Consider the following 13,846-nt stretch of genomic DNA (forward strand, 5'->3'; position numbering starts at 1 on the left):
GGGCTATAGGGCAGGAGCCGCGGGCAGGTCCCGCCTGCCCCGGGCAGGAGAAGCGGGGCTGGTCTCGTACTCGAGGAGGCCACCTGAGCCTGGCGCGGCCTCCTGTTCCCTGGGCTGGCGGGGGCTGGGAGCCCAGGGCGAAGCCGCGCGTCCCAGACCCCCCCCCCCAAACCCGCGGAGTTTGCGCGGTGGGGCGCGGGACGGGACTATTCCGGTGCCCCTAGAAACTCCGCTGAGCCCCGGCCGCTCTGACGCCAAACGCGCTATTAAACGCGGTGCCCTGCGCGTCCCCCGGAGCAGTTACAGGGATACTTCGCCTCCTCGCCGCGCGTTTACACGGCGACCGGCAAAGGCGCCACTCAGCGCCCCTCCCAAAACCAGCCCAAACCGGGACTGCTTCGGAAGGGAGCAAATCACAAAAATAAACGTCCCGTCTAATTAATATCGAACCCGTAACTCTTGTCATTTACAAACTCTATGAAAATAACGTCTAAAGGCTGGCGCACGGGCCGGGTGTTATCTGCCTCCAGAAACACACTTCCCTCTGGCTTACGAAAAGGGTTTATCTTTTCAAGGGCCATGCAGATCCGCCGCAGCCAGGCCGGGTGGCACCGCCTGCTTTGCTCGTGCAGTAATAATGCCTAATGAATATTTAACTACGCATTTGTTTAGAGGGCTCCGCGCCCGGGCTGCCGAGTTCACAGGCGGGCTGCGCAGCCGGCCGCCGTAAAGCGGGCAAAGGGACCCCGCTAAAATGACGCCTGGAAAGTCGAATGAAGGCGGCAGCCAGGGTGCGCTGAGCCCCTTGCAAGGGGCCCGGGGCCCATCCCTTCCGCGGGTCGGCGAGCTCCTCGGACCCGTCAGCGCGGCGCAATCGTTGGGCACGACGCAGCCTTCAGTGGTTGCTTTAAATAATTAAAAGGCGAGGAATAATTACCGCAGCCGAGTGTAATTATTGCGGGGAAGGCGGGTGGGGCAGGGTTACCTAGAGTCTGTATAAATGTTGCATCCAACCCGCCCCCCAGCCGGGCTAGGTAACCCGGGCGGGGCGAATTTCAATCTGACGGCGGGGAGCGCTGGGGACAGGGACTTAAAGTGGCCGCCTTAACCGCACTTTTATGCGGGCAGGAGCCTGTGCCCCAAGCTCCAGGGTGGGGCACCCACCGCTTCCCAGCTCCCTGGCTTTTAAAGCCCCCCCCCCCCGGAGCTGTGATTAATTCTGGTGTGTTTGAAAAGGACTGGTCCGGCCCCAGCCCTGAAAGGCTGGACTTGAATCGTATTCCGAGGAAGAGATTTATGGCCCTAAATCTGCTTTCAAGGACAAATACGTTTAATGACACATTAAATCCCAGGCAGGCAATATGATTTTCATAACAATACTTGCTTTAATATGTAACACGTATGTCGGCGGAGGGCAAAAGCGGCTCTAGCTGAACGGGAGGCTGCTTAACACAAGTAATAGCTGGGGGCGATTCGAGGGCCGTTATTAACTTCTGTTTGATTAGTGTAATTGCTCAAATTTGGGCCGGACAGTATGATTAATTACAGTTTAATTAACGTGGCCATTAAGAGCACTTAATGCCACAATGCTTTAGAAACAGCCCGAGGAGCGGAGCTGCAGGGAAAGGCTGGGCTGGTTTGGTTGTGGAAATGCCTTTTTAGGGTTGATCATTTTTGTAAACGATAAGGCGCGCTTTTAAAAATCTCCCCCGTCAAACCCAGCGGCCCACGCAGCGGATCAGCCGCCAGTTCGATAGCCCCGGGAGAGACTCGCTTCCTTTAGTTAAGATGGTTTGATTTTAAGCAGTTCCCATTTCTGCAGGAGCCGCAAAGAGGACTGAGGTTTACGGGGGAGTTTTGGACACGGAGGCTGGGGGTTTTCCTTTGGACAGGTAGCGCAGTAATGGCCTTACCCCCCCCCCCCCAAATCCCTCTGCCTAATTCATCACAATCCCCGAATGACCCAGGACCCCGGAGCCCCGTTGCGGGGAGTTTAACTAACGAATAACACGGTCCAGCTTTCCCCACTCAAGTCACGCCACCAGCCCGACTTCGTGCCTGGCCCGTGGAGCCCCCACACGCAGGCGAGTGACCGGGTTCGTCCTGGGCGAGCAATAATGGTTCTTTCGGGGACTTTAGGGCTGATGTTCCCGGTGGCTCTCCGGGTTCAGACAGCCGAGCTCCTGGGCGGATTTAGAGACAGAGATTCCCTGCTCCTCATCCCTGCGGTTCCTGAGCGAGGCCAGGGAGCTGCCAGGGTCCCCAAAGAGCTGAAGGATGGTTATTGATCAGCTTATAAATAGTTAATCTCACCAGGATTTCGTTACCGGCGAGTATTGCACAAATAGATCAGCGGGCTCGCAGGGAGGGGGGTTGGAGCCGAGGCAGGCGGCTCGCCTCGGGGCTCGCAGGCAGCGGGCAGGGGAGGGGACCCAGCCTGCGGCTACCTCTGAATGCAAAGTTTAAAAAACAATCAGCGCCTTCCCTTTTTACTGCGCCTTCTAATTACCCCGCCGAAGAGATCGTTAGCCAGAGGCCGGGATGACTTTCTGTCGCATTTCATGGCGTCTTTACTTTCAAACAAGAATTGATTGGCCTCTCTCGGAGGCCTCTTTGGATGCCCCTTAACGTGATAAATAATAAATTCCTCAATTTCTCCAGCCATCGATTCCCCCCTCCCCTTTTGCTCCCGTTTGTTACCGCGCTGGGCACCGCCAGGCCCCCCAGCCAGCCCGGGCGAGGGCTTCTCGGGGCTGCTTTGGGAGGCTGAGAAAACACCTGGCTCCGGCCCCTCCAGGTTTTCGCCGCTTCTCTCCCTCTCCCAGCGGTTCCTCTGCTGGGTAGCTGAGTGCCACATTGGCCTGCCCTTCTCGCGCCAGCTAATCGAGGTAAGGCTAACTCTGGGGGCGGCGGGGGGAAGCCCCAGCGTGCCCCCGAATGCACCCTGGGCTGCAAACTTTCCGGAACCGGTTTTATGCTCAGGGTTTGCAGCCCCAGCCGCTCTCCCAGCGCGCCAACTTTGGACCCAGCTTGGCTAAAAAAATAAAACTCCAACCACAGCGGTTTGGTTCCTGTCCTTCTCCACACGGCAGGCGCCCACCCTGGGGACGCGGCTCCCGGAGAGGAGCCGCTCGGTGACCCCCCGGCACTGACGCCTCGCCCGTCGGCCAGCCTCCATCGCTCTAAGGCTGGCGGGCAGGAGAAAGAAAGACAGGCAGAAAGGTGTGTCAGGACGGGCCTCCCCCGCGGCTCCCCTTTCTTTTAGCCCCTTCCTCCCCCAGCCCGAGTTTCGCTCCGCTTGCAGCGCGGGGAGATGGCCCAGCGGCAGGTGAAAGGTGGACAAATCCAAGCGCTTACCTTTGCCAGATCGCGTGGATTTTTCTAAGCGCTTTTCCTTTCCTCCCCCCCCTTTCCCCTCCCCCAGCAATTTTTGTTCCCCCCCCCTTAAAGCAGCCCGGGCTGCGTTTTGATTGACTGGAGCGCAACCGTGATTGACGCGCGCCCGGGTCCCGAAGGCAGTTAATGTAAATACGCGGGTGCTAAGTGGGTGTGCCTTTCTATTATTTTAGCTGTCACTGGATCAATGTGCAGCGTCTTCAGCTAAGGATCAGGATCCTCCCTTGGACCTGCCATGTGGTCACTTTTCTTGTTGCATCTCCGCGCGGGAGGACACGGGCGGAGGGCAGGAGCCCGGGCGCTCCCATGAAACTCCGCACCTTCATTGGGTTGTGGATGCCGCTGCAGCCTGGCAAGAACGGAACCTAGCGAGCTGCGGGTGGATTGGTTTTGGGGCGCTGGGCTATTTTGACAACTGCTTCCGACCTTGCCCGTCGCTCCAGGGATTGCTCCGCACAAGGTAAGCCCTTCCCCTCCCTGCAAACCTGCACCCGCATTCCATGGCTTTCCTTGAATTTATTTTGCAACCCTGCTTCGAACCCGACACCCGAAAATCCAAGCAGACCCTGGGAGTCGTTGAAACAATACGTGGCTCAGCGACATTTCGGGCTTTCCCGTCTGCCGCCTGCCTCTCTGCTCCTTCCCTGGCTGGCGCCTCCTTCGTTTCTGTTGATCTCAAAGTAATTCCTTTTAATTCCATGACACTCGGCCACATTCTGCCTGTTTCACGTCCGATTAGGCGTTGGGATGTGAGGTGCTGGTGTGAGGGGTGAATAACTTGCTGTCCTGAATTAGTCACTTAAAAATAAACAAAAAATCACACCCCCCCCCCATAAATCTAAATAAATACGTGTTCCCAATATTGGATCCCAGCTAGGAATATTTTGGCTGCAGCCAAGACAGTGAAGCCCCTTTGTCTGGAACATGGCAGCGTTTAGACAGAAGTGGGGTGAAGTTTGAGTCTGATTTCGAGGAGGACACTACTCCAGCTATTTTGTGTAATTACAATGAAAGCTGCTTAATGCGGCGATCCCTTTTAGATAAGCTAATTTGCTTGGCTCACGATTCCTTCTGCTCTCTGGGCGAGTTGGGAGCCTTATGGGGCAGGTCAGTAATCTTCCTCGCTCCTAATCCCCTGCAATGGCATTCGACAAGGGAGAATCTCCGTGCACGCTCAACTTGTTTCAAGTAGAATTGTTGGTCCAGCGCATTTAAAAATAACTCGGGGCCCAAAGTCGCGGAGGAAACCCGACAGTTTTCGGCTGCAGAGCATTTCCTGAATCTTCTCTGGTTTTGTGGTACTCTTTCGGGCTGACAAATGGGAACCCTTTAAAGCATGAGCGCAGTGGTTTTGATTAAATGCATGTGGCCCCGTGTCACCGCAGGATTACTGGGAGGCTAAGAAAGACAGTGAGTTTATTTAAAACCGCGGTTAGTGTAAATCCCCTCACGGTTATCTAAAGTGGAGCAGCCAGGTTAGCTAGTTATTTACTGAGTAGCTCCTCTAATGTGTAAATACAATTGCACGCAGCGCTCATTAAAGTCTGTTTTTCTTTCCTCCAGCACTTACCTAGCCGAGGTGCTATTTAACACAAACAAACAAACAGGGAATAGGTTAGAGGGAGAAACCGAGCGTCTGAAACGTGGGAGATTAAAAATAGAGGGAAAGAGGGGGAACCCCCCCCCCAAAAAAAATCCCAAACGCTTCACGAAGGGATGTTGGGCTGTTGCGTTTAATGCCCCCCACTTCTGCTCAGAAATGGCCAAGTGACCAGGCAGGCTTGCGATCCAAAGGCGAAATCTGACAACAAACAGGGTCGGTTTGTGTTTTCATTTCTGGCTGTGCTATTTTCATTTGTAACTAAATACCCCGAGCGATTCCTTTGCGACACACAGAGGTGCATTGTGTCGATCGTTAATATTTTATGTTCGAGATTCTCTTCCTCTGCGTGTGCCCACGGAATGCAGTAATTGTGGTAGATTTAAAATGACATTTTGGCCCTGCTTCTCAGGTCTGCATGGGTCTGGAACCGCAGACAGATCCTGGAATAATAGGTGACCGGGGGAGGGAGGATAAGGGGGAACAGGTCTTACTTAACACACAGCAAAACCTTTCAAGCCACAAAGAATAGCGGCAGCCTCTCCAAACGTCTCCTTGTACCATCCAGCGCCCAGGGGATTTTCTGCCTGTGCAATGCCCCTGCCGCGGTGTAGAGACGGATGCAGTGCGGCTGCTAAGACAGTTTTACCAGGTAGGGGAAGATCGGCTGCGACACAAAAGGCCAAACGCTGCCCAGGCAGGGTCCGCAGCTGGAGTTTACCAGGCTTCCTGGCTGGCTGCTTTCCCCCAGGAGCAAGGGTTCGGTTTGCACGCCAGAGCCGAGCAGCCAGGGCCGCGGGTGCGTGGCTAATCTCTGCCTTTTGTTGTGTTTTTGTTTTGCAGGATTGTTCTGGGGGGGATGGAGGCGATTGCCAGTCAGATGGGAACGGGGAGAGACGCAAGCTCCTCCCCGAATTCAAAGCAAGAGCTGCAGCCCTACTCGGGCTCCAATCCCCTCAAGCCCAACCAAGTGGGTGAGACCTCCCTGTACGGCGTGCCCATAGTGTCCCTGGTCATCGACGGGCAGGAGCGCCTGTGCCTGGCGCAGATCTCCAACACCCTGCTCAAGAACTACAGCTACAATGAGATCCACAACCGGCGGGTGGCGCTGGGCATCACCTGCGTGCAGTGCACCCCGGTGCAGCTGGAGATCCTGCGGCGGGCCGGGGCCATGCCCATCTCGTCCCGGCGCTGCGGCATGATCACCAAGCGGGAGGCGGAGCGGCTCTGCAAGTCCTTCCTGGGCGAGCACAAGCCGCCCAAGCTGCCGGAGAACTTCGCCTTCGACGTGGTGCACGAGTGCGCCTGGGGCTCGCGGGGCAGCTTCATCCCGGCCCGCTACAACAGCTCCCGGGCCAAGTGCATCAAGTGCGGCTACTGCAGCATGTACTTCTCGCCCAACAAGTTCATCTTCCACTCCCACCGCACGCCGGACTCCAAGTACACCCAGCCCGACGCCGCCAACTTCAACTCCTGGCGCCGCCACCTCAAGCTGGGCGACAAGACGGCCACGGACGAGCTGAGCCACGCCTGGGAGGATGTCAAGGCCATGTTCAACGGCGGCACCCGCAAGCGGACCTTCTCCCTGCACGGGGCGGCCGCCGCCGGCGCCTCCCCGGCCGCCAAGGCCGCCCTGCACCCGCCGCCGCCCGGCGGAGCCGAGCTGGCCCCGGCGCACAAGAGCCTGCGCTGCAGCGGTGAGGAGGCGCCGGGGGAGCGCGGCGCGCTGAGCCTGGCCGGGGCGCACGGCGGGGCCGGCGCGGTGCGCAGCTACCCGGTCATCCCGGTGCCCAGCAAAGGCTTCGGCATGCTGCAGAAGCTGCCGCCGCCGCTCTTCCCGCACCCCTACGGCTTCCCGGCCGCCGCCTTCGGGCTCTGCCCCAAGAAGCAGGAGGACTCGCTGGGCGGAGCCGGCGGGGGCGAGCCCGGCAAGGGGGGCGCCCTGCCGCCGGGCATGTTCTGGGGCCACCCGCACCCCCACCAACCCCAGCAGCAGCCGCCGCCGCACCAGGCCGGGGCGGGCAAGGACGGCGGCGTCTACCCGCCCTTCCCTATGTTCTGGCCGGCCGCCGGCAGCCTGCCCGTGCCGCCCTACCCGGCCCAGAGCCAGGCCAAAGCGGCCGCCACCGCGGTGGTGGTGGCGGCCGCCGCCGCCGCCGCCGCGGCCGCCGCCGACCCCCCGGGCCTGGGCGGCCGCCACAGCGAGCTGGAGGGCTCGGAGCCGTCGGGCAGCGGGCGCAGCAGCGCCACCCCGCAGGAGGGCTCCGGGGCGGACGGCGAGCGCTGCTCCAGCGCCCTCTCCAGGGCGGCCGCCGAGGAGGAGCGGTCCGGGGACGAGGCGCTGCTGCCCCCGCTGCCCCTGCCCCGCAAGGGCAGCTACCTCTCCGCCTTCCGCCCCGTGGTGAAGGACGCGGAGAGCATCGCCAAGCTGTACGGCACCCGGGAGGCCTACGGCGGGGCGGGCCGGGGCGCGGCCGGCTACCTGTCCCCGGACTTCCTCAGCGAGGGCAGCTCCAGCTACCGCTCCCTCTCGCCCGGCGCCGACACGGCCGACGAGCCCGAGGTGGACGTGGAGTCCAACCGCTTCCCCGAGGACGAGGAGGAGGAGGAGGCGGCGGAGGAGCCGCAGCTGCTGCCCAGGGCGGAGGAGCCGCCGCCGCCGCCTCTGGCCGAGGAGAAAGCCGGGGAGCAGGGGCCGGAGGAAGGGAACCGGCCGCCGCCCGAGGGGAGCCCGCAGAGGAGCAGCAGCAGGGGCGGCTACGAGGTGGGAGGCTCCGCCGGGCACCCAGCTCCAAACCGGGCCCTTCCCGAGCTCGGGCGCTGAGCCCACGGGCCCCTGGAGCCCCGGGCGTGGGTGCAAGGCCCAGGCCCCGGGGGAGGCCAGGCCTGGCCGCGGTGCAGGCGGGAGCATGCCGTGTCGGGGCAGGTGATGGAGACCCGGCCCTGGGGAGGGGGGCAGACGTGGGAGGAAGCGGACACGGCTCCGATCGCCAGGGGCCTGCGTGGCTTTATCCGAGACACAGGAGCCGTGCCTGGCTCTGGGGGGAAGCTGGCAGGGGACGGGCACTGTCCGCAGCCGGCAGGATATTCAACCCCGCACGCTATGAATGCCACGGCGCATCGGGGGGGTTTGATTCAGGCCCCCCCCGTTATTATTTTAAAAGGGGTTATTCGGCGCACCTGTAAATTTACATGCAGCCGCATTAAACCACAGCTAATTAACCTGATTAGAAGGATTGCTTTCATGGTTAGGGGGGAAATTGCCTAAAATTAGGTGTCTGCTGGGTCTGTGGGGGCTCCAGGCTTTGAAAAGCTCTTGTACTCTGCGGTTGGATTTTAATGGGGGTAATTTTCTCCGGAGCGCTAATAATTACGCTTAATAAAACGATCGTCGCCTTCTGCCGCGGGGAAGTCACTCTCTGGCAACCCCCCGCAGCAGTAAGTGCCCCGAACTCCGTGGCGTCTGGGGCTGGCTGGGGATCCTCGCTGGTGTGACCACCCCCCCCCCCAACTAATTCCGTTTAATTTTTCCCTTTATTTTGAAGGTCTACACCCAGGAAAGAGAAGACCATCTGCAGGCTCTGAAGAACGCTGCTTCACTGGGGCCTGCAGCCACTTACCTTTGCAACCCCGAGGCAAATGGTAAAATTGCCCTCTTTGCTCGCCATTGTCTCCGATGGCTTGAAATTTTAAACGGGGGAGGGGGAGAGAAAAGAGAGACAACACTCACCCCCCCCCCCATCACCACCTCCTTTGGAATAATTCTTATTCCAAGCCTGCTAATAGACTATATGAATCTTTACATGTCATTTCCATTTTTGGCAGGACCTTCAAACAAATTTAGCTGTTTTAAGGGAAGGTCTTTCGTGCAAATAATCCAAACCTCGGGTGTCATTTCGGGTGACTGCTTTTTTTTAGTCGGATTTATTTAGGGGCACATGTTTGCTGGGTGTAAACTGCCCTTAAATGGCAAGTATTTTACTCTCCCTGTATCTGGTGGAGTTACCGCTTGCAAAAGGTTTGGTAGCGAAAACTTCGAAGCAGCTGCTGAATTTGTAACGGAGAAGCCTGTGATTTTTTACTCTATTTTCAACTCGGTTCAGCCTCTCTCTTGGTCCCGCCTGTTTAGGAGCGCGTGTGCGCTCTAGGGGAGCTTGAATGCACCTTTCAGTAAACCTCCAGGAGAGCAAGCTCCTGTCCACTTGCAAAGCGATTAGGATTAGAAGGCTTTAATAAGGACTTTGTCCTTAATTATGTAATTAAGGATATATTAGGATAATACTTTCTTTGCTTATGGTTGAAAATCGGTTTATTAACTTTAAGAGCAAGATAAAGACGACAATCACTCGACAGCAGAGGATTTAGAGACCAGCAAATCCTATCAAGACCAAAGGAATGTCTCGCATCCAAGTCCTGTAAATACCGACAGAGGTAAGCGGCAGGCACAGGATTGCCCTTCTGCTCCAAAGGAGGCTTTTGTTTTGTAACCCGGTCTGTGACCTTTCAGACGCAAACTGCGGTGGAAACCGGAGTGCGTGCAAAGGGCCAATAAATCACAACTCCTGCGCTCCTTATCTTCCGCCGAAATAATAGATATTTTTGACAGGACTTTTTCTCCCCTGAAAGGAGCTCATTTAAATCACCAGTAAAAAGGTGTCCCCTACAGCTTTAGGCAAATAAATATTTAAATAACTCGGTGAATTACAAGTCACTTTTCCTAGGTTGCTATGGCCTTGATTTTTTCCCTTTCAGGGTTTTGTCACTTACACACATGAGAAGTAGGATCCGGTTTTAGCTTTAACCCCCACCCCACTTTCATTATTTAATACTCCACTGGTATGAGGTGTGCCGCAGTTAGCAAGATAAGGTCGCTTCTCCAAGGAGCTTACAGTCAAGCTGTGTTTAATGCGAACAGGACTCGCTGATCTCCAGCCCAACGATTAGAAGACTTAGCGGTTGTGTCTTTCACAGCTTGTGAGTAAACTTCCTGGCCCGGGCCGGGGCACTGTTTATGGACAGTCTGGCTCTTGCACGAGTGACACAGTCCCTCGCGCCAGTACCAGAGAGGAACTCAAACCGGTGCTTGCTTCTCACTGTCTCTCTGACCCTCAGGTCTCCTCCAGAAGCAATCTAACGCTATGCATGTTCTGCACTGCAGGTGAGGAAGGTCTCAGCCTTGACTTTATGGGGACCCAACTAGTTGAAAAAGACATTGAAAATCTGGCAAGAGGTGAGGTTCCGGGGCTCTGGTGACCCTCGGGCAGGGGGATTTTTCCATTAGCGTCTCAGCTGCGTCCTCCCACAATCTGTTTTGTCAGCTCAGTAACCGCAGGTCCCGACTGGGTGCGTGTGTGGTGGGGGAGGAATCTCTGGGGCTTTACTTCGAGTTTCAGTTCTTGGTATGTAATGGGCCCTGCAATCCAATGAACTGGACTGGGACAAGTAGCCGATTTTAAGTTCTTACACAAAGACCGTGGAAGGCGGGATCAACCCAGGAGGGTTTGGAAAGCGCAGGCTCTTGCCTTCTCGCCAGGAGAAGCGATGCCATCTCTGCAGCAGATGACGCGGCCCCAAGAAGTGTGTGTGAAACTCCTGACGCGGGGAAACACTACCGGAGCAATCCGAGTACACAGAGGGCTTTGTACGCCATTTCCTCTCCCTGTTGGGCTTTGAACAAGTGAGATAGACGGATGGTGAGCTAGAGAGATTTGGGTAAATGGGATCTACTCCTCCGTCCTGTCCAAAGGACCGAATCCTAATCTGGAACGGAGTGGAAGCGGATCGAATCGCGCACCTAGCAGAGATGCGGGGCGCGTTGAGACAGGCCGGGTAGAGACAAGCGCGCAGCGATGGTGGCCTGTCTGCCAATAAAGGGGCATAAACTCTCCGAGAAGGGCTCGTTTCTCTTTTGGCTGCCTGGAGAGCTGTCGAGGCCTGGCCAGGGGTCCCAAACTGTAACTACCCCCGTCAGCATTTAGAGAAACCGTGAAAGGGGGCCAGGCTGCTGCGTGAGAGAGTTACTTCACCTCCACCTTCCGTTGTCACTTTCCATAAATCAGTGAGGAAGCTGAAGGCTGGGGGGTGATTTGCATTGTCCTTAATGGGCAGGGGTTTGACGCGTCCCCTTGATTCAGCGCGAAGAGCTGAAATGTTCCAAACACGGGCGATCGGAAATCCCGAGGAATGATTCATGACTCGATGATGAATTCAGATTGGCCTTAAAACCACCGACCCGCCGTTCTTGCAGCCTCTCTCCTATCGCAGAAAGCGTCACAGGGTTTTATCCTCCTGTCTTCGAGGGTGCTTGTGGGCTCCTTAAAACGGACGCAGCTCCCAGCCCCGTCCCTTAGGATGGACCCCACAGATTTCAGGTGCCTTTAGTTCCCAGGCAGAGCGCCCCGTTTATAATTTTCTGTTGGCTGTAGGTATTTTTTTCCCCGGGAGTGATTAACTCCTGTGATTAATGTAATGCGATTAAAGCAAACGCCGATCCTTCTCCATGTGGAAAGTGTGTGTTCTCTTTCTCTTTCCACAGACGAGTTGCAAAAACTGCTCCTGGAGCAAGTGGAGCTCAGGAAGAAATTAGAACGGGAATTCCAAAGTCTAAAAGGTACCCGCCCCCCCCCCCCCCCCAGACGTTTCACGCATCAACGACTCCAGTTTTTATAATGACTTAAAATCCACTTTAACCTGTCCCACTGGGGCCTTGTAGCTTCCCACTCTTTTGAGCAAGCCCCATCCGAAAAGGTAGGACCTGTCTCCCATCCGCAGGCCTGCTTTACACCTCCCCACTAGATGCATGCTCGGGCCGAGGGGGGAGAGCTGCGTTACCGTTCTCACTGACGGCTGCCTGCCATCCGCACAGATAATTTTCAGGATCAGATGAAGAGGGAGCTGGCGTACAGGGAAGAAATGGTTCAGCAGCTACAAATTGTCAGAGGTAAGGCCCGACTCCGGTGAGAGCCTGCGCGTAGACGCCCTGGTAGGGCGCTTGCCGTGTGAGCTCAGTCATTTACATGTAAATGGGAGGTAATTTAACAATTATTTTTTTTATTGAATATCCTTCTGTATACTCTGATTAGCCCCCGAATTGCCAGCCAGCCCAGCATACGGCTCGGAGGCATCATTACACAGGAGTGATTGAACTTCTTATCGCAGCAATTTCCAGGGCTTCTAAATTAAAAACCGAGGCGTAAAATTACCTGGGAAGTAATGCCTAAGTTTGCTTGAATTTTGACTGTATCCATCTGCCTTAAAGCGTAATTCTCAGCCGTTGCTTTCCAATACCAGACTGCGATCCTAAGCCAGCGCGCTCCTTGGTTGGTTTGGTTTTAAACCCCGAACTCCAGAGCCTGGTTTCATTCAACCTCGAAGTGGCTGTGTTGTGTGATGATTTATGCCCTTCACTCTGAAGGCATCACATCTCTGATCCGTTTCCCCCCTCTTCCCAGATACCTTGTGTAACGAATTGGACCAGGAGAGGAAAGCTCGCTACGCCATCCAGCAGAAGTTAAAAGGTATCTCTCCAAAGCAGGGGAGGAGATGGGGGAAATGCCCACCTGGAAAATCATTTTCCGCGGGGGGAAGGGGTACACGGATGCGAAATAAAACGCGGGCCACTTGGGGTTGAAACCAAACGGGGAAACCAACGCGTGTCGATAAAAGAGGGAAATGTTGAACCAGGTGTGCAGGGGGGCGACAGATCTGGAAATCGCCTCAATCCATTGTCCTTGAAGGATGCACGTTAGATTGTACGGCTGTCAGGGGAAGCCTAGCTGCTTCCCCCTGGGCGATGGGGATCCGAACCGAGCCCGGTGTGAACGCGTGCGGGGCACCAGGAGTAACGAGTTTGCTTTGTGTCTGTCCCTTTGCAGAGGCCCACGACGCGCTCCACCACTTCTCCTGCAAAATGCTCACGCCTCGCCACTGCACGGGGAACTGCTCCTTCAAGCCGCCCCTGCTGCCCCAATGAGCCCCCCCCCGCCCTCCCCGCCAAAGCCATGCGATTTCGGAGTGTAAATAGCCGGCAGCCCCTTGCGCCGCGAAAGGGAAAACGCAGCCACAAGCCATTTCTAAGGAGACACGTGTAAATACAGGACTGTGTGGAGCTCTCGGGCCCAGGGTTTCTAGGAGTGTAAATACAGCTCATAAAGTCTGGGAATCCGGGCAGCTGACCGTCAAGGTGTAAACGGACCAAAAGCGAATTAGCAAAACAAAACGCCCACAGACGAGGTCCGCTGTGAATCGAATCGATCCCAGGAATTCTGCCAGAGACTTTCTCCTTGCTCACTGTCTGCCCCGCTCCATGCCTACCTGTCTGTCCACTTCTTGAAACCCTCGTCTAGACTGGGAACAGTGGCTATGTGCAATGCATATAAATGTACTGTGATTTCTCTTGGTCCAGTATTTGTTGAATTTTTATTGATTTATGATGTATATTTATTTCCCCTCGACGATCCCTTGTAAATGATGGATGTCACAGCACTTTATTGGGCGGTTTGCGACTCACGGTACACCCAAGGAAAGGAGAAGAAATAATAATAATAATAATAATAATAAAAACCCTCCCCCCTGTTGTGGGGGGAGAAACCTCTGTAAGCGATTTTTGTTCTTTAATAAAAGCACCCTTTAAGCACAGCGGGGTGGCGGCTGAGTTATTGGCCAGCCTGGAGACGAGGAAGTCGGGTACCGAACTGTGTTCGAAGCGATTCGGCTCAATCGAAGTGTGAAAGGGACTGGCTCGAGCTGACTCCGAATGAGCTCAGGCCGGCGTCGAAGCAGGGGTAGCGGCCCTTACTGGCGAAAACGGGGGAAAGGGCCAAACAGAGAAGTCCGGGGGAGGCCCAGGGC

General features: G+C 56.2%; 1 protein-coding gene across 2 annotated transcripts; it reads left to right on the forward strand.

Annotated features, from left to right (window-relative positions):
- Window positions 1-3,587: 3,587 nt before the first annotated feature.
- Window positions 3,588-13,591, forward strand: SKOR1 (SKI family transcriptional corepressor 1). Of its 2 annotated transcripts, none has more exons than XM_074964837.1 (9): window positions 3,588-3,856; window positions 5,840-7,760; window positions 8,542-8,638; window positions 9,320-9,427; window positions 10,155-10,226; window positions 11,532-11,606; window positions 11,862-11,936; window positions 12,448-12,513; window positions 12,871-13,591. In XM_074964837.1, exons 2-9 carry the CDS (start codon window positions 5,856-5,858, stop codon window positions 12,966-12,968), a joined length of 2,496 nt encoding a protein of 831 aa, XP_074820938.1. In that variant the 5' UTR covers window positions 3,588-3,856; window positions 5,840-5,855; the 3' UTR covers window positions 12,969-13,591. The 2 variants fall into 2 exon arrangements, with proteins under 2 accessions (XP_074820938.1, XP_074820937.1); XM_074964836.1 differs by lacking the exon at window positions 3,588-3,856 and adding an exon at window positions 5,388-5,648.
- The last annotated feature ends 255 nt before the right edge of the window (window positions 13,592-13,846 follow it).

Source organism: Natator depressus, chromosome 10 (genome assembly GCF_965152275.1).
Source record: "Natator depressus isolate rNatDep1 chromosome 10, rNatDep2.hap1, whole genome shotgun sequence".
NCBI lineage: Eukaryota > Metazoa > Chordata > Testudines > Cheloniidae > Natator > Natator depressus.

Excerpts from the sequence above, each read along its gene's own strand:
- SKOR1 (XM_074964837.1), top strand. The coding sequence starts at position 5,856 with ATGGAGGCGATTGCCAGTCAGATGGGAACGGGGAGAGACGCAAGCTCC. Across the intron at positions 8,639-9,319 it reads TTGCAACCCCGAGGCAAATG|AGCAAGATAAAGACGACAAT; the intron begins GTAAAATTGCCC and ends ATTAACTTTAAG. Across the intron at positions 11,937-12,447 it reads GCAGCTACAAATTGTCAGAG|ATACCTTGTGTAACGAATTG; the intron begins GTAAGGCCCGAC and ends CCCTCTTCCCAG.